Below are 21,880 nucleotides of genomic sequence, written 5' to 3' on the forward strand. Positions count from 1 at the left end.
TTTAAGAGAACAAGATAAGATAGAACAAAAAAATATGTTTTAGACATTTCTTAGTGTTTGGATATGTTCAACGTATATACACCTTTGTAGCTGTGCCAAGCTCTAGAATATTTTGACTGTGTAAAAAAGGGAGAGCTTCAAAATTGTTGTGGACTTTTTAAAAAACAAGTAATAATTTGAATGATTTATTTGACTAATAACATAATGAACAATCTAACTACTATTAAAACCGTTACACATTTGTAAAATGTTCATGTGTGTTTTGGGCCTTGATAAACATATATCACCTACTACCAACAGAACCAAACCCTAGAAGAAACCAGTAGAAATCATATTATATTATAATCCATTAGGCTTTTCTGTGATGCTTTCTATTTGCTTGTTTTTCACAGCATGGATTGCAATACATGCCAATTTAAGTGAAATCCTTCCTGGAAGTCTCAGCAGTCATTAAAGCTGTGTGTAAATGTTGAGATCATCCTTAAGAGTCCCACATCAGGGAAGTAAACCTATTTAGCTATACCGGAACCTTCACTTTAAAGCTGTAGTGGGTAAAAATATTGTATTAAGATTATCTTTGCCAAATCTTAACTATTGATCTGTGTGATTATCTTAAAATTAGCATTATTTTCTCCAAACAACAGGGTTTTGTAACTACTGCTCTGCTGGCGATGTGTAGACACGCCGTATGATCTTAAGGGGGCGCTAATGCACAGTTTCTAATACTCGGATGTTTTCACACTTTTTTGACCGGACGAGTTTTCTTTACCTCAGCGTCTTCTGAGCAACTCTTTAAGGGTACTGAGTATTGTATTTTACCCGTTCAGTTACAGTAAACGGATTGATTTAACGCAGCAGAAGGATGTTGAAGTTGAGTTGAAGTCTGTCTGTAAGTGTCGTGCTATGGAATTGGCGAGCGCTCAGTTAATTCATTAATCTCTGCTGTTCGTATTGATCTCAAGTGGAGGACAAACACATCTTTTTCACAGAAGATGTTATAATGGGGACGTGTCTCTGGATACTGCTGTTTTTACTGCACTGCAATGAGGGGATTCCTGGTAAGTCTGTCGGTATTCGCGGAGGTTCGACACGTTTCATTAAAATCAGAGCTGTGAGTTATTTTACCCGAGGAAGGTTTCAACATAAACATCGGTGTTTGCGGCTAAATATACGAGGTCACATTATATTAACAAGTGGAAAAAATGTGTAACCTTGTTCTGTAACTTTTTGAAACAATTATTTTCTGTACCATAGGTTGAGGGTCGATCTGATTTGTCATTAAGGAGCAAAGTCGAGTATAAACAAAACGACTTCAGGCGGATTCAGCATCTCGATACATTTTGCTACATTGAAACAGTTTTTCACACTTAATAATATAATCGCAGTTTATATGAGAAGTAATGCCTTCTGTGAGATTATAATTACATTAATGTTAGAATATCGATCATTGCATTTTAAAGGAACCTCGGGGTTTTATGTTCTGTTGATTGGATGTCATCCCAGTGGGCAATTGATGTTAAATAGACATCAAATTGACGTCAAACATCGGCATCAAAGAATTGGTCAAAAATGCAAATCAAATCGATGTCAAAATTTGACATCAAATTGACATCAAGTTTTGACGTTAATTTGATTAGCAAATTCTTTTACATTTTTTAACAAATTGATGTCCTATTCTAGACCAATAAATAATGAAACAACAGTACTTAATGTAAGACATGTTTTATTAAATACAATCAGCTACAATTCCAGAAATTTAAAATGTTCTTAAACCACTAATAAATATAAAATCCTCCTTGAATTACTTTTTAATTAAATATTAACATTTAAATTGATATATAAATATTAAGTGATCTGGAAAAAGCCATCACATGACAAAATTGTACATATTACAGGTTTTGATATCATATGAAAGCTCTCAAGCCCTTTCCATTTGTTAAAAACATTTACATTTACGTGTAGTTATTTAGCAGACGCTTTTATCCAAAGCGACTTACAGTGCACTTATTACAGGGACAATCCCCCTGGAGCAACGGGGAGTAAAGTGTCTTGCTCAAGGACACAGTGGTGGTGGCTACTAGGATAGAACCAGCAACCTTTTGATTTACCAGTTCAGTGGTTTAACCCACTAGACCACCCACTCCATAAAAACAATTTGTAAATTAAATAAAAACAGTTTTGGAAAGGGCTTAATAGCTTTCATATGATACTAAAACCAGTATTTTTTATTTCACCATGTGATGGGTTTTCCCAGATCATATCCCAAATGAACAAAAATAATTTTGATAAACAATTGGCTTAAGGCCTACTTATTCAGAATCTGAACACACATCAATCGCCGATTTCCCCTTTTGTCGTCCCATACCCCCACATCTATCGGGAGCAGACCGGAGATTTTTTAGCTGTATTTTTTTATTTCAGCCTCTGATAATGAAGGTTTGGACTGCTGTAGTGCACCTAAATGAAGATGAAACCACAATTAGCACACCTTTTAAGACATTAAAATATACCTAACATTTTTCAGCAACCATCACTTGTACATAGAAGTTAATGCAAGTTGCTGCTCTTAAATGTTTATTAACACTAAGATGTTCCCAGGTTTAAATAAGTATCTGTTAAATTTAGAAATGTGCACTACTTGCAAATATTTAAGAGTTGTTAAATGTTTTAAATGTGTCAGTTTACTAAGATAAGATTGTAATTTAAGCATTACATGTTTAATTTACTTAAAATGTAGCATATGTTGATAGACACTACATCCTCTAATCATACAAGAAAAGTAATGTAGTACCTATTATAACACGACATAGCCGTGTTTTCCAAAGGCCTTCTTCATTCCTGAGCCATCCATATTCATTGTTGACATCAATTTGTTTGTAAGAATTCTGAAAAAAAAGACAACCATATCAGTATTCAATGATTGTTAAGATTGTTGAACAATACAACTAAGTGACCAGAACAGCTGAGAAGTTTTCCTTTGAGCACAGTAACACAAATTGTCATTGAACCAGCTTTTGGTACCTTTAGTAGTGTGGGCTGGTCCTGCTTGACACAGTGGACCTTCTACCAGGACATTTTAGAACACTTCATCAGTGTGTATCAAATTATGAATTATAATTATGGGTATGTTTCGCTTTGTCGCATAGCATCGGTAAAGAGATTCAAATGAGGGCATTTTTATTTTATCCGAATATTAATTGCAAAACTAACATTACTCACTGACATTTCTAAATCGTTAACTCAACGTTACACGCTTAATGGATCGCACATTAACATTACCTCAGAAATCTTCACGGTACTTCTGGCGGGATATTTCAACTCACCAGATTCTAATATATCGCCAAGTCATATATTTCATCAAAACACAATCTTCTAGGTTTTCAAAGTTACCCAATATATATCGTATTTTTTATTCCATGAGATGTTTATTACTCACCTGATAAAAAGCGACAACCTTCTCCAATGCTTCGACCGCATAGCAAACACTGGCCTCTACGCAAGACGTGATGACGTACGTTTCAACGGTCAACGTAGTAAATCCTCCAAATATTTTTATAAATTTTATATTTTTACGTGTATGTATAAAATAATATGTTATACTACATTTGCATCAAATTTCACACAAAAAATAAATTAATTGTTGTAGTCCATTCACTAACTTCAGCTGCTGAGAAACCCGGAAATGTGAAATAGGCCATGGCGCCGTCTACAGGTGGTATTAAGAAATACATAAGACAGATAATAAATGGGCATTAAAACTACAGAGAATGAATGGGCATTGTAGGCCCAACATTTTTCATAATAAAATTAATGATTAATTAATGATTATTAATAAAAATTAAGGAAAAATAAAAATTTATAAAAAATAATAAAAAAGTTATAAGAGTTTTTTGACTAAAATGAACATGAAGTTGTAATACTGTAAAAATGGTACATACATTATAAGGTATTACAATTTTATGAGTATTTTCAATTACAGCAATGTTTTTCTAATTTTACAGTAATATAATATCACTATAAATAACCAAAATAAGGAAACATAATACTTTATGTGGGGTTACAGCAAAAATGCTGCTTTTGTTTTTAATATTTTAAATTGTAATTACATCTGAATGTATTATTGGCAAATCAGTATATTTTCTTGTAAAATTTAACAATCACTGTTTCCTTTTATTTCAGCATGAGTATTTACATACTTTTAAAAAAAGTGTTTTTTACCACAGAAGTTACAGCAGTCCACTTTCATGTACAAATCCAACAACTGCTTCAAAAGATGTGACAAATAGATGCATTTTGAGGGGCCAGTTAGAAGAAAAATGCTATTTCAACTGGATTTACATTGATGTCAATATGATGTCAATACAACATCAAATGAATGCCTATAATGCAACGTTGATTTGACGTCATTTCAATGTCAAACATATTGGGCTATACTTACATTAACCAATTTCAGTATGGGATAAACCTCATATTTTCACCTCATTAAAAACCTTGAAGAATTTAATGTATGATTTGAATTTGAAATGATGTGGTGCACCATCTTGATCAAATCTTGTCTGAAATTTGACGTCAAATTGACATCGAGGTGCCCGCTGGGATGTAGGTGATGGGAACATATTGAACACGGAAAATAAAATACTATGAAGGAATTTTGTAATGTTAAAGGGATAGTTTTGCCAAAAATTTCAAATTGGCCGTTTATTTACTCACCCTGTGGCGTAAATGACATCTTTTCTTGAGCAGAACCATAAAGAAGATTGTTTGGTAAATCCTCAGGCCTCTCTGCTTCATATAATGGGAGTCTATGGGGTCCACCTGTCTAAGAGTTCTTAAAGCACATCATTCCAAAATGTGGCTGATGGCGACATGTTGACTTTTCGTGAAGTGAGTCGCTCGATATTTTCATAAATTTGAACGTCATTTTTTAATAATATTAGCCATACTGTACAGCCTCAACACTCCCTTTCTGCAGGTGGCGCTAAACGTACCGCTGGTATGCCACCAAATAATACAAGAAGATTGCGACAGAGGCTGCACATTATGTCTAATATTATAAAAAATGACGTTCAAATTTATGAAAATATCGAGCGATTCGCTTCACGAAACTGTGATAGAAGCTCTTTTTTCTATACCTGGTTAGAACTCTGGCAGCTGAATTCTGAACTAACTGTAGTCAGTGTTGGGTGTAATTAGTTACTCTAATTTAATTACTTTTCCCTTGGAAAAAGTAAAGTAAGGGATTACTCATATGTTTTCTGTAATTTAATTACAGTTACTTTTGATGTAATTAAACTAAATACTTTGTGAAATATATGCGTGTGCAATAGTGTAATTGACATCAAAACCTAAGTCTTACTTTAAAATCTGTGATTTAATGTATAATTCTCACCTTCGTAATACTTTGGTCAGTTAATAATATTATTTATTATTAATTATTATATTATTTCATGTCTATCCTTGAATCACTTAACTAATCAAGGTTGATGTAGGATATAGAAAGTAATTAGTAATGAGTAACTAAATACTTTTTGGACAGAGTAATTTAGACAGTAATCTAATTACACTATTGAATATGTAATGAGTAACTAGTAATTAATTACTTTTTCAGAGTAACTTACCCAACACTGACTGTAGTTTGTTTATTGAGGATGCAGGATGACCACTAAATAGTACGAACAGTGCAGCATTCAATTTGCAGGCTATAATCCGTAATATTCTGTTGACGTTTCTTTGGTCCGATAAGTAATATTTATGTTTTATTAGAATTTAAAAGAAGAAAATTACTTGTCATCCAATGTTTTATATCTTCGATGCACTCTGCCAATTTGGATAGCTGGAAGGAATCATCTGGTCTTGATGAGATATATGGACGAGTATCATCAGTGGAAGCTATTTCCATGTTTTCTAATAATGTTGCCAAGGGGCAGCATGCATATGGAGAATAGCAAGGGTCCTAAAACCGATCCTGAGGAAATCCAAAATTGATTTGTGTTAGATTTGACCAAGTTACCAAGTAATTGGTTACTGTAATTGAATTACTTTTTCAGAGTAATTTACCCTACACTGATTATTGTACACAGAGGAAGAAGTGCTTTATAAGATAAAAATACACTTCATATTTTAGCATTTTGAGGTTCGGCCTTCTGTCAATAGATACTAGACAAATACTCTTACTAAAAAAAGTAAAGTAAGGGATTACTCTTATTTTTTCTGTTATCAAATTGAGCTAAATTCTGTGCAAAATATTAAAATAACATAAAAATTACAAGACTACCTTTAAAATGAAAGGTCTTATGTATCCTTCTCACATTTGAAATACTTTGGCCTGTTAATAAATATAATTTATGTAGTTATTAATTATTTATTTGAATTAATTAAATAAACCGTTTCGTGTCAATCCTTAAATCAATTCTAATCAAGTTGATGTAGGATAACTGTCTTAAGACTTGTACATTTGCATTAGCAACATCTCAAACTATTTGTGTTTTTTCAGGTCAACGGTTCACCAAAAATCCCTCGAACATCACAGTCACTCAGGGTAACATGGCCCGTCTGGGCTGTGCCTTTGAAGGGTTGAGTGAACCAGAGATTGCATTTTTGAAAGATGGAGAAAAGATATACAGCTCAGATCAAATGTACATCACGCTGGATGCGTACCATTGGGAAACCTATCACAGGTAGGGATGACTGTAATCTAAACTAAAATATAATGGTCTAAACTGAGAATTGAAACATCAGAAGTAGATAAAAGGGATGTTGGAAAATGTGTTGATCTCAAGTTTGATCACACACAAGGATCATCTTCTCTTAATGCCTAGAAGAGTGTATTTAGTTTTCATGCAACCATGGCCATGGGATTGTGTCTCTGTAGTCTCTTGTTTTATTATTATCAGAAAACCAGAGCTACTGTTTGTTCTTCATTCATTAAATAACAAAGTAACTCCAAGTGATGATGCTTGCACATTCCTTGCTGCCCATTATGTTGTAGAGAACATCATATCTATCAAGGACTTCTTGTGTTTTCTCAGCAGTTTATTTGTTTCTGTGTTTAGCCTCTGACCTTCGAAGTTATACAAACTTAAATTTGACCTTGTTTAAGGTCATTCTTGAGTATAGTAAATGTCTATAATGTGTTACTAAATCTGAGGATAGCACCACAAAACAAGACATTTCATGCACTTTCTTTTCTTGTGTATCAAAGGAATAAAGGAAGGAAAGTTGTTTAGATGAAGTTGAGATGGTTATTTAAATGGGGGTTGAGCTAGTAAATTATAAAGACTCCTGAACACACCCTTAAAAATACCATAAAACGCATTTCACGATTTTCCGGAAGTTTGAATTTTCTTGTGATATGCAGGCAGGTTAAAGGGATAGTTCACCCAAATATGAAAATTCAGTCATGAATTACTCACTCTCTCATTCGTCCAAGCCTGTATACATTTCTTTGATTGGCTGAACACAAAGGAAAGATATTTGAACGAAACAGTTCTTGGCCACCATTGACTACCAAGGTAGGAAGAAATGACAATTGTAGTCAATAGTGCCCCAGAACTGTTTGCTGTCCTACATTCTTCAAGATATCTTCTTTTGTGTTCGACAGAACCAAAAAATTAAGTAATTTTCCTACTGTGGTAGTCAATGTTGTCCAAGAGCTGTTTGGTTATAAGCGTTCTTCCAAATATCTTTCTCTGTGCTCATCAAAACAAAGACATTTATACAGATTTGGAACAACGTGAGGGTGGTTAAATGATAACATAATAATTTTTTGGGGGGTTAAATATCCTCAGCTCCTCATGTGAACAGATATGCGCATGTAATGCACACAAGCATTAGTAACATGAGCTTGCTGCACTAAATGCTGTCTTGGCCGGTAAATCCCTTGCACGAGCACTGACGCGGTCCGGTCGCCTGTGATTCAGATGCTGAGCTTGGCTGGGCAAAAAACTGTTTGGGTGGAAATTGGCTTTTAAAGGGTTTGTCTCCTGTAAGATTAGGGGTAAGAGGATAACAAACTGTGAAACATGGCCAGAGAAAGTCACATTTCCTGGGTAAAGTGTTGCCAGCCTAATCTATAAATGTCTTTAATAATTTATTTTGCTTGCAGTCATCACTCTAAAAACAAATGTAAATCCCACACGTTTCTTCAGCGTAAATGCAGTTGCTTTGTCCAACTAAAGTAAAAAAATAGGTTGATACCGTTTGATGAAAATGTGTGCAGTGGTCAAGTTATCATTGTCATTTTGTGGATGAAGTAGACATATTTTTCTCTTCAGTGTTAAATCCGTGCAACAGCAGGATGCTGGGAAGTACTGGTGCGAGGTGGAATATGACGGCACAATCATTTCCTCAGAGCCTGCTTGGATCACAGTGGAAGGTTTGTCAATGGCTTCTAACACCGCTCAACTGGGGCATATCTTGTTCCTTCAGTACAAAACAGTCCTTTACATTAAAAAACACTCCGTTACTAAACATTGTTCTATTTTCCGCTGTGTTTTTAGGTGTGCCCCATTTTTTGCTGGAGCCCAGCGATGTGGCCGCTTTTGCAGGAGAGCCCTTTAACCTGACGTGTGCCGCACGAGGTCCTCCAGACCCTGTGGAGGTGTTGTGGTGGCTGGGAGGTGAACAGAAGAGTGACTTCATGCCCTCCCCTTCAGTTCTCTCGGTTAAAGGTGAGATGCATCAAAGCTTAAATCAGGTTTGTCCAGTATGTTGTAGGCCTTGTCCACAAGAAAAAGGTTTTGTTGACACACTTTTTCTCTCTTTTTTTCTGTTTTGCTCTTTGATCCACACTAAGCCTAAATAGGTTTTTGAGAACATTCTCTAAAGCAAATAGATTTGAAAATGCAGTTTTGGCATTGAAGTGTGCTTTATGAAATCATTTTGCTTTGGCAGCTCTCCAGTTTGGTGATGGCAATTTCAGTTTGAGATCCTTCAGATTTCATTTCTTCAAAGGAAACAGTATGTTTATCAGTTGTTGTTCGGACAAATAATCTGAGGACACTATTACTTGCCTTAGCTACTTTATATTCTTGTGTTATCCATTGCAACAGATGCGCTTTATTCACATCAACTCTTTACATAATGCATTTCCTTTACATTGCCTCAATGTTTTTAAGACACAAAAATGTGAATTTGCGGAACTAGGGATATAATGATTACTCACTATATATTTTTTTTTCACTACAATATAACATCTTATTACACTGCTCATTTGAATGCTTGATTATGATTGGCTAGTCGCAACATTCCAATGGTTGTTATTTTCAAACAACAACCCATAAAAACTAATAACACCCTTTAACCCGGATGCTGCAAATAATTTTGAGAGGGGCAGTTTAATATTACACAAAAATGCATTATAAATCCGTCTTTTAATAACATATATTAAAAGAGACGTTGTGTCGAGAACGACAGATGGGGGTTGCCCTTGAGAACCAATCAACTCTGACTACTATAGAAAAGTCCAATGAAATTTGCATGCCGGGCTCCGCCCCCGAATATCCGGTATAAAAGGAAGCTGGCGTGCAGCATTCATTTACCTCTTGTTCTGAAGAGCCTGAGAGCCTCTCACGACTGCAGCAGAATACGATACGTGTTTGTAGCATAAGGGACACAACGTCTCGTTCGAGGTACCATACGTAACCAAGACGTTCCCTTTCTGTCGGTCTCTCGACGTTGTGTGGAGAACGACAGATGGGGTTGCTATGGAAAACGCCACAACGCTGTATCGCGTCACAATCTCAGCGAAGCGACGGTAACAAGCCTGGGCGTGTCAGCTCAAAGCTTCGTGAAACTGTAACCTTCCAGTGTGGTGGTCAGGGGGTTCCAGAGCTTTCTTGGAGAAAGATGGGTACAGCCCTGACCGAGAGGCGAGGCCGGCCGGCTCGGGTTTACACCGGGTGAACGCAGCTCTTAATCAGAGAAGCGCTGCAGAGGCCTCCTCCTACCCGTTGGGAGGAATATGGTGGATATAAGTATGGTCTCGTCCTTGGAGGAGAACGCATGGAACGTGCGGACTGGGTGGTTAACCGCGAGGTGGAGGTCCACCTGGGGAAGCTCATGGGTTACCATGTGTGGGAACCATTGTCATGAGGGTATAGCAGACGGAACAGCCCACAGGGGGGGTGTTATTGCGTCTGATAGCACCAGGCTGGTTAGAACTATCTGTGATAGGTCATATGATGTCCCTGCCTAAGGGGGAAGATTGCTCTGCCCAGCCAACCCCCAGGGGGTGCTTGCTTAGTGATAGATGGAATGCCTGTTCTTAACCAGTGTCTGGGTAAGAAGGAAGGGACATGCAGCGCTGGAGAATGCTCAGTCAGTCCTGAAAAGGACTTTTTTAGAAAAAATCTCTAACACATCAGGAACCGCCGAGACGCCCAGGGGAAGGTCGCTGCAGGTAGGGACGATCCGCTGCAACACGTCGTAGATCCGGCAATGTAGAAGAATTCATTGAATTCGTTCTGTTCGTAGTCATGAGCGAAGGCTCTGAAGAACAAAAGGTAAATGAATGCTGCACGCCGGCTTCCTTTTATATCGGAAATCCGGGGGCGGAGCCCGGCATGCAAATTTCATTCGCCAAATTTCATTGGCCTTTTCTATAGTAGTCAGAGTTGATTGGTTCTCAAGGGCGAACCCCATCTGTCGTTCACGACACAAAGTCGAGAGACCGACAGAAAGGGAAACACAATTAGATTATGAAACATCAAATGAAACCTTGTTGTTCGAAAAATCCTCTTTCAGATCTTTGAGACGAAACACTGGGCAGTTGAATTGAAGAACTGAATCAATGGGTGTTTATGGTGGGTGGGGCAACTTTAGCCTTTGGTCTTTGTAGAAATTTTAACTGTGAAACTGAAGTAGGTATTGAAATTATAGTCTGTTAAAGACCGTCGTGAGATATTTGTATTCTAACCATGAAATGACGTCTAATATTTATTTTGGTTTAATGAATATGTATAGGTTTCATTTCTATATGGTGTAGAAAGATTCTGTTGGTGTATGTTAAGGTTGAGCTCACGTCCTGCCTTTACATTCTGTAACTGGATCCTATAACTCTTAGTGAATGCATTATAGTGATCAATACTAAAGCCCAGCTAAGTTAACTCTCCATTTTTAGCAGCCCATGCTGAGATAGCATTGAGTCACAGTTTCTATGTACAGTAAGTCTATTTGTCTAATTTCCACATTATCAGCTACATTCACCATAAATGGGTTTGTGAGACAAACTCTCTCACTGCTGGTTAGACAGATCTGTCAGAATACCAGAGCCGTCATTGCATTGTTCATAAGGCAAGCTGAGACATGAAAAACTGTCAGTACGAGAAAAGTGAGGCAAAACCTGTGATCAGAGATGTTTTTTTCATGTGATTGACAGGTGTTAATGGGAGTGTAAAGTTTTACTGTGAAGCCAGGAACACACGAGGCATCTCTGTGTCCCGTACAGGCACGGTGCACATTAAAGGTGAGACACACCACACGCACAGATTTATATGTCTGCAGTTAAATACAAACGCTACAGTTTTTTTAGTTATTGTAACAAATGCAATAAACTGTCAACTACACAAATACAATCAGCAAAAGGTTGAAGGTTAAAAGCATGCATTTTTTCATTGTGCTCTCAAAAGGGTATTTAAAAATAAAAACACATTTTTGTGTTATTACATATATTTGTGCCCTTTTTTAACGATTAAAGCACATGGCCTAAAGCGCACGGTGCAAATCCACTTAAAGGCTTAGTTCACCCAAAAATTTAAATTCTGTCATCATTACTCACCCTCTTGTCATGTCAAACCTGCCTGACTTTCTTTCTTCTGCAGAAGACAAAAGAAGGTATTTTGAAAAATGTTGTTGACTGAACAGCGATGGCAGCCGTTCATTTGTATTGGTTTTGTGTCCATACAATAGAAGACAACATTCTTCAAAAATCTTCTTTTGTGTTCTGCGGAAGAAAGAAAGGTTAGGTTAGAAACGACAAGAGCGTGAGTAATGATGACCCAATTTTTTTGGGGGTGAGCTGTCCTTTTAACTCAGTTATATTGGTACAAAAGATCATACTGTCACGTCAGATGCAAGGATGTAAGTTTCACATGTCAATGAAAAATACTGATGAGCATCCAGCTTGAGTTTTTTAGTTCACCCAAAAATGAAAATTCTCTCATTTACTCACGCTCAAGTTGTCTTAAAATTTTGTACCAAAAAACTGTTCTGGGCACCATTGACTTTCACAGTAGGAAAGAAACTACTTTGGTCGTCAGTGGTGCCTCAAAACTGTTTAGTTTCCCACATTCTTCTAAAACTACAGTAGCGAAAAAAACTCTTGCGTCCCACCTGTTTGATAGGACCCATTATTAGTTTTTTTAAACATCACAAGTTATTTCGTGTTGATTTTTTATGTTAAATAAATGAAAGGGACAACACAAGGTTTCGTTAAAATTAACACAAAATATGACTGTGTGGTCCTTCAGGAAGTTGAGGATAGATTGTCTTGTTTTTAACACAAAAGTTTAATAGTGTATGTTTGTTTTTGTGTGATTTTGTGAACAGTCCGTCCAGATTCCCCTCAGGGTATCAGGGTGCATCAGGCATCTAATAGTAACGTTACACTAACATGGAGCCCAGGTTTCACCGGACATTCACTTCTTTCCACCTGCACTATACAGGTAGAGTATTTCTTCATGGTGTCATCGAGTTTCAAATGATGAAAGCCCATGTCTTGTGTTCTTATTTCTTTCATGGTTGTGGTCAAGAGTTAAAGTGGACAAATGAGCTTGAGGGATGTTGAGCGTCAAAAAGGGCCACATAAAAGTTGTATATACAACATAATCCAGGTCGTCTGATGTCACTGGGTTGCTTTGTCAAATAAATTTCAAATTACAATGTAATCGCTGTTATCTCCTCAAATCTCATTTGCCATATTTCAATGTACGTAAATGAGATATTAATGGTCCAGTGTATGACGATTAGCGGCATCTAGCGGTGAGGTCGTGAATTGCAACCAACGGCTCACTCTACCGCTCCCTTTCGAAGCGATACGGTGGCTGACACAGGGCTAAGATGTTGTCACGTTTTTGCATCTTTGCCGAATGGAGAAAACGTATTTACAAAACTTGTTCCGTTGAGCAGTTTGTTTATGGTTATTGTAGAAACAACATGGTGAATTCCATACAAGGGGACCCGCGTATATGTAGATAGAAAATATGTCATTCTAAGGTCATAAAAACATAACGCTTCATTATGTAAGGTCTTTATACACCTCTGAAGACATAGTTATATGTATTATAATGCATTTCTGTCAATAATTCCTCAAAAAATTACACATTGGACATTAAAGAGTTACAGTGGAAAAAATGTTCATTCTTTTAATCAAAAATGTAATTAGTTAAAAGATAATCTGCCTTCAGAAGAATTGGAATACAGTGCACAGGTCTTTATTTTCTACATTCAAAATTTGTGTTTTAGATGAAAATAATCTGTCTCTACTCCATCTGCAGATGTCCAGGGGAGCTGGAAGAAAGGTGAAACTTCCTGACGTAGATATGCCAGTTCCGCCATTCCAGCACATGTTTGATTCACTCAACAGTCATTCAAACTACAGCGTGAGAATCCGCTGTGATAATGAAGTGGGGTCTTCACCCTTCTCACAATGGTTGGACTTTTATACTCCAGAGGCCGGTATGTAACAGTAGATAAGATAATGACGTCCTGCAGTGATGTGATGGGTGGTGTAAATATAAATGACTGCTCTAGCAAGACAAAAAACAATCCACATTCACATGCTAGTATTTGTCTCTGTATATGAAGAGTGTCAGGGTTCCTCAAAAGAAGGAAGGAAGAAAATTGTGTTTGTAGAACTCAGACTCATCTTTAAAGATGCTTATAGCTTTCTGCAACATGCTTTTATGGCATACATCTCTAAATGAACTGTTTAGATCAAGAAGGGCTGTATTAGAAGTGACGATTTAATTCTCAACAATGGTGGGCACACTACTCAAGTTCTGAAAAGCACAATTCTATACAAGGCACATTTTTAACATTCCACTGAGCCTGAAATAATTAGCTATTCCTTCCAACGTTTCGGTGGGTTGGAAGTATACAAACACCCCAGAGAGCCGGTTCTGGCCTGATGCCTGTGGCGAGCGGACTGGAAGAGCTGAAGGGATTTCTGATGTTGACCCTATTTGCATGTTTGTAAACTGGTAGCACTGGCCACAGTCCAGTAGATTCCAGGCTGAGTGGTACAATGTGCTATTGTGTGTGTCCCCAATCCGTTTCAATGCACGGCTGCATGTACGGAGTCTAATGTGCTGCCATCTAGAGTCAGAGGGTGGCATTGCAACCTGCCGCTGAAATGAATTCTGCATTTATCAGCTGTGACTTTGTTTATTGTTGAGGCATTCTCGACTCTTGACCCAATACTGTTTTCTGCAGAGTGGCAGTTGACTCGTGCACAATGTTTATATCTTTTATACACAGCACCATTAGCTGCTCCAAAGAACTTGACCTTTGAACTCAAAGATCAGCAGCTGACTCTGTCCTGGGTGCCGCTGGAGGAGGCGGAGCTACGGGGACGATTACTAGCATATAAAGCACAATGGAGCCAGGGAGGAGAGAGTCAGGTAAAGTATTATTCAGTGATAACATGAGCAACACGAACAGAATACATTCGGGAATATGAAGATAAATAAATATTTCCTGTTTTTTTATAGTTCAAATCTGGTAGTTTATTATGATAATTTTGTCCCAGATCAATGACCAGAAATGTATTCTTACGTTTATCTTATGTGCTCACAACGTGATCATGTTCCAGTCGATGATTCTACAATGACTCACCGTAATGACCAAACATGAGCTCTGGAGTCACATGTAAACCTTTGTTTTTATGATAGCATCGAATTGTAATGTGGAGATTTATATTTACAAGATGGTTAAGTTGTTTAAACCTGACAATCCAGATTGACAACTGTTTTTGAACTTTCTGGAAATGTAGATGACTCTGTAGTTTGATGACAGCGTTTTGTTGACTCACAACTTGTATCATCACAACAGATCATTTTACACTTGAAATAATTCGCCCAAAAGTAAAAATCATTTGCTCATCCTCATATTTTTTGTTTGACTTTATCTTTTGTTGAAAACAAGAGGAGAACATTAGAATGTTTAGAATAACATTAGAAGCTTTGGAACCTTCAAACAAAAAAAAAATATGTAATATTCATTTGAGCTGTTTTCCGTTAATTTATTTGATCACATGGGGTTCTGGAATACTTGATTTAGATTGGGCAGTCAAAACATTTTATAGACTATTTCATCGGACACACACGCCTGATTGTTAACTTACAATCTATGTTTGTTAATCGGTCTGGCTAGAGGCTAATAATATAACTTTTTATATTAAAGTTGATTTATATTTTAATATTAAACAATTTGTTGAATGGGTCGCGTGTAACTTTGTCACATTTAAAGATAGTCAAGTAACCTTTCTTTATCCAAAATAAATACTTTTAACTTACTAGCTAGTGTAATTTTCTTCTTTTGTCAGAAATAATGGATTCTTTGCAGACATGTACCCAAAGTTAAGATTGGACCACAATAGCGTGCATGCGTGCTTTGAAACCGTCTGTAATATGTTTGTGAAATGACTGTCCTAGTCAACAACTGTGTTAGTTTTCATGTCTCTTGTGTCAACGACAAACAAGTCTTGTTCTGTTTACAGGACCCCTTACTGTTCAAGGTAAACTACGCTCACCTTTCGGGTTCCGGGCGATTCTTTAACTCCACTTTTCAGGTTTCTGCCTGCACGGCGGTAGGATGTGGTCCATGGAGTCAGCCGATTCTTGTGATGCCTGCATCAGGTCTGTCCATTCACATGTCATACTGCATTATGTAACAGCGTTTAAAATAATACATACATTATATTGTGAGGATAATGTGTGGTTTACGATACAGGAGTGTAGTCATTTGAAACATGCCGTATAAACTCAACGCCCTTTTGAGCTAAAGTAGCTTTCAATGCCGTTGTGTCGTTTCAGCAACAAAAGCTCAGACCCAGAGGGGCCACATTTGGGTCGGGTTGCTTTTCGGACTTCTTCTGGCCACCATGGTGGGGCTCCTGTTGACTGTTCTATTACGGAAAAGGGGGAAAGAGACACAGTTCGGGTGTGTTTTTCAGAATGAAAAATATTACAAGTTATGTTATGTTTAAAGACATATTTAACTTGCAATTTTTTTTTAAAGTGCGCCATCTGGTTGTCTTTGAAATGGTTTTTTAGGTCTGCATTCACAGCTCAAGGAACAGAAGCCCAAGTCACTTTTACTGCTGCCAGATCCTTCAACAGGCAATACCCTGAACTCCCAGAATGCACTTGTAAGTGTGTACTATTATTGTTACATGGTTTTAGACACTTTTGCTTTGGTGTAAATTGTGAAATTGGACTGTGATTCCCTCTAGTGGACAGCCTTGGAATCAGTTGTGACTTGAAGGCCAAGCTACAGGATGTTCTCATCTCTGAAAGGCTCTTAACTCTGGGACGCATGCTTGGCAAAGGTTGGCTTAGTCCCATGTGGTCGAAAATCTGATAAATTGGTTAATATTCTGACTAGTTGAGATTTTTGCTTATTATTGGAAGAATAACCGTACTCACTGTAAATGGATAAAAGCGTCTGCTGAATGTAAATGTAAGTGTATGAATAGCTCATGGGTTTGGTTTTCTAGGTGAGTTTGGTTCGGTGAGAGAAGCGTTTCTCAAAACAGAGAATAACTCCGGGCAGAAGGTTGCTGTGAAGGTCCTCAAAAGTAAGGAAACGTGCAAAGCTATGAGCAGTGGAATGTGCACAGTCCATTTCGTCAAGTCTTTACATGTTGGTGTCATTGTTACTGTGCAGTAATTCATGTTTCTCTGTCACACAGCTGATATTAACTCAACCAGTGACATTGAACAGTGTCTTAAAGAAGCGGCATATATGAAGGACTTCCACCATCCCAATGTCATTCAGCTCATTGGTTAGTGGACACACTTCCCCTTTAATTAAATTTTACTCATAAAAACATAACGCTTCATTATGTAAGGTCTTTATACACCTCAGAATGCATTATAATATACATAATTGTCTTCAATGTCAAAATCTACGCCAAAAGATTACATGCAGCATTCCCCTGAATCCCGGATGTTGTGTCATTTTTACTTCTGTGTTCTGACACATTTCCAAGTGAAAAGAAATATCATAGATGAAAAATGAGTGTGCATGGGTTGCATTTTTTCTTCTCTGCGAATGGATGTTTATGTAAAAAAACAGCTGTTGCATTTTTAAATTATCATTGGCAGCAGACTGATGAATGGGAGGGGTTAATGCATGCTCCATCCATTTGAGATGGATAGTCAATTTTAGGTTTTAATTGAAGATTGTGAGGGTACATGAATTTTTATACCCACATTGATAAGCTATTTACAATAAACCCTGCAATATTGCACAAAAAAATAAGAATTGTGAATTTTAATTTCACTGGGACTTTAACAATTACAAATGCGTGAAGGTAGCTAACGTTTCATATTGTTTTTATAGAAAAGTCCTTTCTCAGGTTTCAGGCATTTATTATAAATGTTCTTGATATATAAACATTAAACTAGATTCTATGGAGATGATAGTTCTTGTGAATTCATTTGTGCAGGGGTGAGTCTACACAGAAGAGCTCAGCAGCGGCTGCCTGTTCCCATGGTGATCCTGCCCTTCATGAAACATGGAGATCTTCACACTTTTCTTCTTATGTCTAGACTTGGAGATGAACCATTTGTAAGTTTGTCCCGATACCTTTTATTCTCCTTACACATTTATTCATTTGAAAGAAGCTTTTATTCAAGCAGGTATTTGTATTATCAGTTTGTGTTGTCTTGGAATTAAACCCATCATTTAAGCGTTACACCATGATTTATCAGTTGAGCTACATACATACTGACACACACAGGCATGCAAAAAAATCAAATACATTGTGTCTGTTGCTACATCCTCTAAAGTATGTTCATTTAAATAAACAACCACATTGGATAACATTTCATGCTTCGTATCAGTTGTTGAAGAATTGAATTAATTGCATTTTAATAGCATTGTATTTTAATGTATTTTGTAATGCTGTTGTCTCTTGTGTCTGTAGACCCTCTCTCAGCAAATGCTGATTCAGTTCTTGCTGGATATCGCTCGAGGGATGGAGTATCTTAGCAGCAAAAACATCATCCACCGGGATTTGGCTGCCCGCAACTGCATGTGAGTTTTTCCATGTGTGTTTGTGTAATATAAAAAGCTTCTGCTTGTCATGTTTAAATGACAGTCTGCATTGATATCTCAAACACTAAACAAAATATCTCTATTCCCCTGCATCTTTGATTTAAGGTTGAATGAAAATATGATGGTATGCGTAGCAGATTTTGGTCTCTCGAAGAAAATCTACAGTGGAGACTATTACAGACAAGGGTCCGTCTCAAAGTTGCCTGTCAAGTGGATCGCTCTGGAAAGCTTAGCAGACAATGTCTACACAACACAGAGTGACGTGGTATGAATACAGTACCTTTGTTTTCACCACTCGTACTGGATGGTTTCCTCTTGGTCTTTTGAAAGAATGTTTAGCGTTTCTTTACCTAGTATACTAAATGTTTAGTCTTTGTTAGTCTAAATTGATGTTTTTGTACTAGTGGGCATTTGGTGTGACCATGTGGGAGATCATGACCAGAGGCCAGACACCTTATCCAGGAATAGAGAACTCCGAAATTTATGAATATCTTATCAAGGGAGAAAGACTCAAACAGCCTCCAGACTGCCCTGTTGACATGTAAGTTTAGTTCTGCAAAAGACTTATTTTTGTATTATATAAACAGTATAAATGAACAGATAACTGAGGTGAGACTCTTGAGCAAGGCACCGATACCCCCGACTGCTCCCCGGGCGCCGCACCAATGGCTGCTCATGGGTAAAATGGAGAGCACAAACATATACTTGGAACACCATACTTGGCCTCACATCGCTTTCACTTTCTTTATCACAATGTCAGATTTTCACTTCAAAGTATTATCATAATGTTATCGTGATATCGGCAGAAACAGATAGCTTTTTAAAATAAATAAATAATCAGTCAATATATAAACAATTGTCAATAATTATATTTATTTATCACAATATCAGATTTTCACCTCATAGTATTATTGTGATATCAGCAAAAATATATAGATTTTCTAAATAAATAAACAATCAGTCAATGTATGACCAATGGTCAATAATGAAAATATTCCTTTATCACAATATCAGACTTTCACTTCATGGTATTATCATGTTATTCCCAGAAATAGATATAATTTTAAAATTAATATTAAGTCCATGTATGACCAATGAATGGCACTCTGTTGCTCTTAAAACCAAACTTGAAACAGGTGCTAAATTATGTACAATGTTATATATGTATAGATAACACAATATCAACAATTGAGGTTTTTATTATTGCAGTTATTTTCAATAGTGATATATTGAGATATCCCAAATTAACATGATAAATGCTATATATATATGTTATGGTAATTATGTTTCATTTTTCCTTTACCTCCAGTTATGAGATCATGCACAGCTGTTGGTCGCCTGTTTCAAAGTGTCGCCCTAGTTTCCAATACCTGATCGATCAGCTGGAGGTTCAGTGGGCAAAGCTGAATCCAGCTCCTGAAAAAGAGGCAATGCTGTATGTGAACCTGGAGGATGAAGAGCAGGCCTCTGGGCCAGGGTTTGATATAGGGACGTGTAGTAGCGATGAGCCTCTGTGGGGGGTGCCCTGGCTGTGCGCAGGTATGGAGGACGATGAGAAGAACTGGCTAATGGTGCCATCAGGTGCTGCACTTGCTATTGATGGAGACTATCGGTACATCATCGGTCCACACGGCACAGATAACACTGACGATGCTCAATCGGAAGACATCAGAGAAGAAGAAGAGGATGTCATCATAAATGTGTGATCTTTTGTGTGTTCCCTCTGTGTCTGTTGCACAAGTCGAGAAACTTTGGTAAAAGAATAATAGTACTATAAAGATACTAAGCATTCCTACGAAGTCGCACTGGGAAATGCCCAGGAATAATGCTAAGAACTTTTCTACATGCTAACTCTAGGGGCATGAAGCACCTTGTGGACAATCATCTGCTACTACGTTTTAGAAAAATGATTTGTGGACATGTAATTTCAATGCTAATTGATATTCACTAACTAATTCTGACTGTAGAAATGCTGTCATTTTTAGAGTAAAATCTGTGATTTATGAAGTGTTTGGCACAGTACATTCTTGTTAGAAATTGAGTGTTGTTTGTGCTTGTACTGTTAATTTTTTTATGTTTTGTACTTGTGACTTCCCAGTTGCTGGGGTTCTCAGATTGGGTGCCTTCATTTAAAAGTTTTTACAATAACACTTTTTTTTATTTATAACCTGCAGTGAGTTACAGGGATGGCTCACCAGAAAATAAATCCTCCCATCATTTATATACCCTCATCCCATTCAAAACCTGTATATGACCACAAAAGAAGATATTTCGAGAAATGACTCTGTGGTTTTATGGCAACGAATTGAAGTCAGTGGGGGCAAATTTTTTGTCTATCAAACTAGTTATTTATGTATTTTGCAGAACACAAGATTAATTAAAGTCATTCAGATTAGACATGACATGAGGGTGAGTAAATTAAGAATTTTTGGTGAACTGTCCCTTTAGGGCTGTCGAACTCTTGTTGTGCTTGGTTAACGTTTATGGCAAACCCTCAATGGAGCATTCTGAGAATGGTATATCAAGGGACTAATGGTTTATATTTGTTTATGCTATGTTGAATGATTATTCCGCAAAACCGAGCATTACAGAACCCTGACAGCTTTTTTTGTTGTTTTTTAGCTTTTGTTCTATTGTAGTTCATCACTACACAGCTAAAGCGGATTTTAGAGTGTTAAATCATTTGTAAATGCTTAGGCAAATGCTAAATGATAAAATGTAAATGATGAACAAACTGGCCTTTTTGTTGTAGATCTCATACATTATCAAGTGTTATTAATTATGAAAGCTGAACTCCATTCAGGTCTTTTTGCACCTGCCATTAACATGTCAAATCTCTGAGTTACATTTATTTATCAAAATAAAGCTGAAAGACTTTTTTACAGTTAAACCAAGACCTATTTAACATGTGTTTGGAATGCAGACGGTAAAAATATTGCAAATGGCAAGAATATTGCAGAGTTTGTTGGGCATTTGGATGGTGTTTACAAACTGATCAAATATGTAAATAAACATTCATCCTCAAAATATTCTGCATTGATTTTTTATTGGGTGTGGCTTCAAACCTAACAAATATAAAGCAAAGACCAAGGATTTGGAAACAGTTAAGTACCACTACAGATTATTAAATTAAGTCTAATTAATTTAACATACAATCCTTTGCAGATTTGTTAAGTAAAAAATGAGGCAGTTTTATTGCAATTGTGTATTATGCGCCTTTACCTCTGCAATGCGTCTTCATACTTTACTCCGGTGCGTTTCCTCCTATACAAAACATGACCCCTCCCCAACCCTTAAGGGGAAGCACATAATGTCACAACGCTGTACGTTAAATATTCAATCAAATGGTATATAATCTCCCCAAACTTTTTCCGCTTTACCATTGATAAACCCTTCCATGTATTTGCACGTGACGTTTCCTCAGAATTGCGTTGTGCTGATCAGACGATCGAAAGCCTTTAAAGTATATTCATCCTTAAATCAATATATATTCAAAACACCTCGATATCAACTTAAAGCTCGCATATTTGTCCCGTTGCGTCACACAGGAAATACTATATTCTGTCTTTCCAAGCGATCAAATCGACTCACAGAGAATCGA

The 21,880-nt window shown here is 37.0% G+C and overlaps 1 protein-coding gene and 1 long non-coding RNA gene across 2 annotated transcripts; one reads left to right on the forward strand and one right to left on the reverse strand.

Annotated features, from left to right (window-relative positions):
- The first annotated feature begins 738 nt into the window (after positions 1-738).
- Positions 739-21,169, forward strand: tyro3 (TYRO3 protein tyrosine kinase). The gene is made up of 19 exons (XM_056768598.1): positions 739-1,058; positions 6,494-6,677; positions 8,274-8,374; positions 8,499-8,669; positions 11,378-11,464; positions 12,547-12,662; positions 13,494-13,674; positions 14,476-14,618; positions 15,716-15,854; positions 16,032-16,158; positions 16,272-16,366; positions 16,451-16,546; positions 16,715-16,795; positions 16,910-17,002; positions 17,669-17,790; positions 18,149-18,258; positions 18,385-18,544; positions 18,684-18,820; positions 19,589-21,169. Exons 1-19 carry the CDS (start codon positions 1,001-1,003, stop codon positions 19,983-19,985), a joined length of 2,598 nt encoding a protein of 865 aa, XP_056624576.1. The 5' UTR covers positions 739-1,000; the 3' UTR covers positions 19,986-21,169.
- Positions 1,707-3,721, reverse strand: LOC130437296 (uncharacterized). The gene is made up of 3 exons (XR_008909170.1): positions 3,437-3,721; positions 2,792-2,885; positions 1,707-2,457 (listed from the first exon to the last, which is right to left on the reverse strand). It is a non-coding gene; the product is annotated as an uncharacterized LOC130437296 (long non-coding RNA).
- Positions 21,170-21,880: the final 711 nt, after the last annotated feature.

The sequence above is a fragment of the Triplophysa dalaica genome, chromosome 15, assembly GCF_015846415.1.
Source record: "Triplophysa dalaica isolate WHDGS20190420 chromosome 15, ASM1584641v1, whole genome shotgun sequence".
NCBI lineage: Eukaryota > Metazoa > Chordata > Actinopteri > Cypriniformes > Nemacheilidae > Triplophysa > Triplophysa dalaica.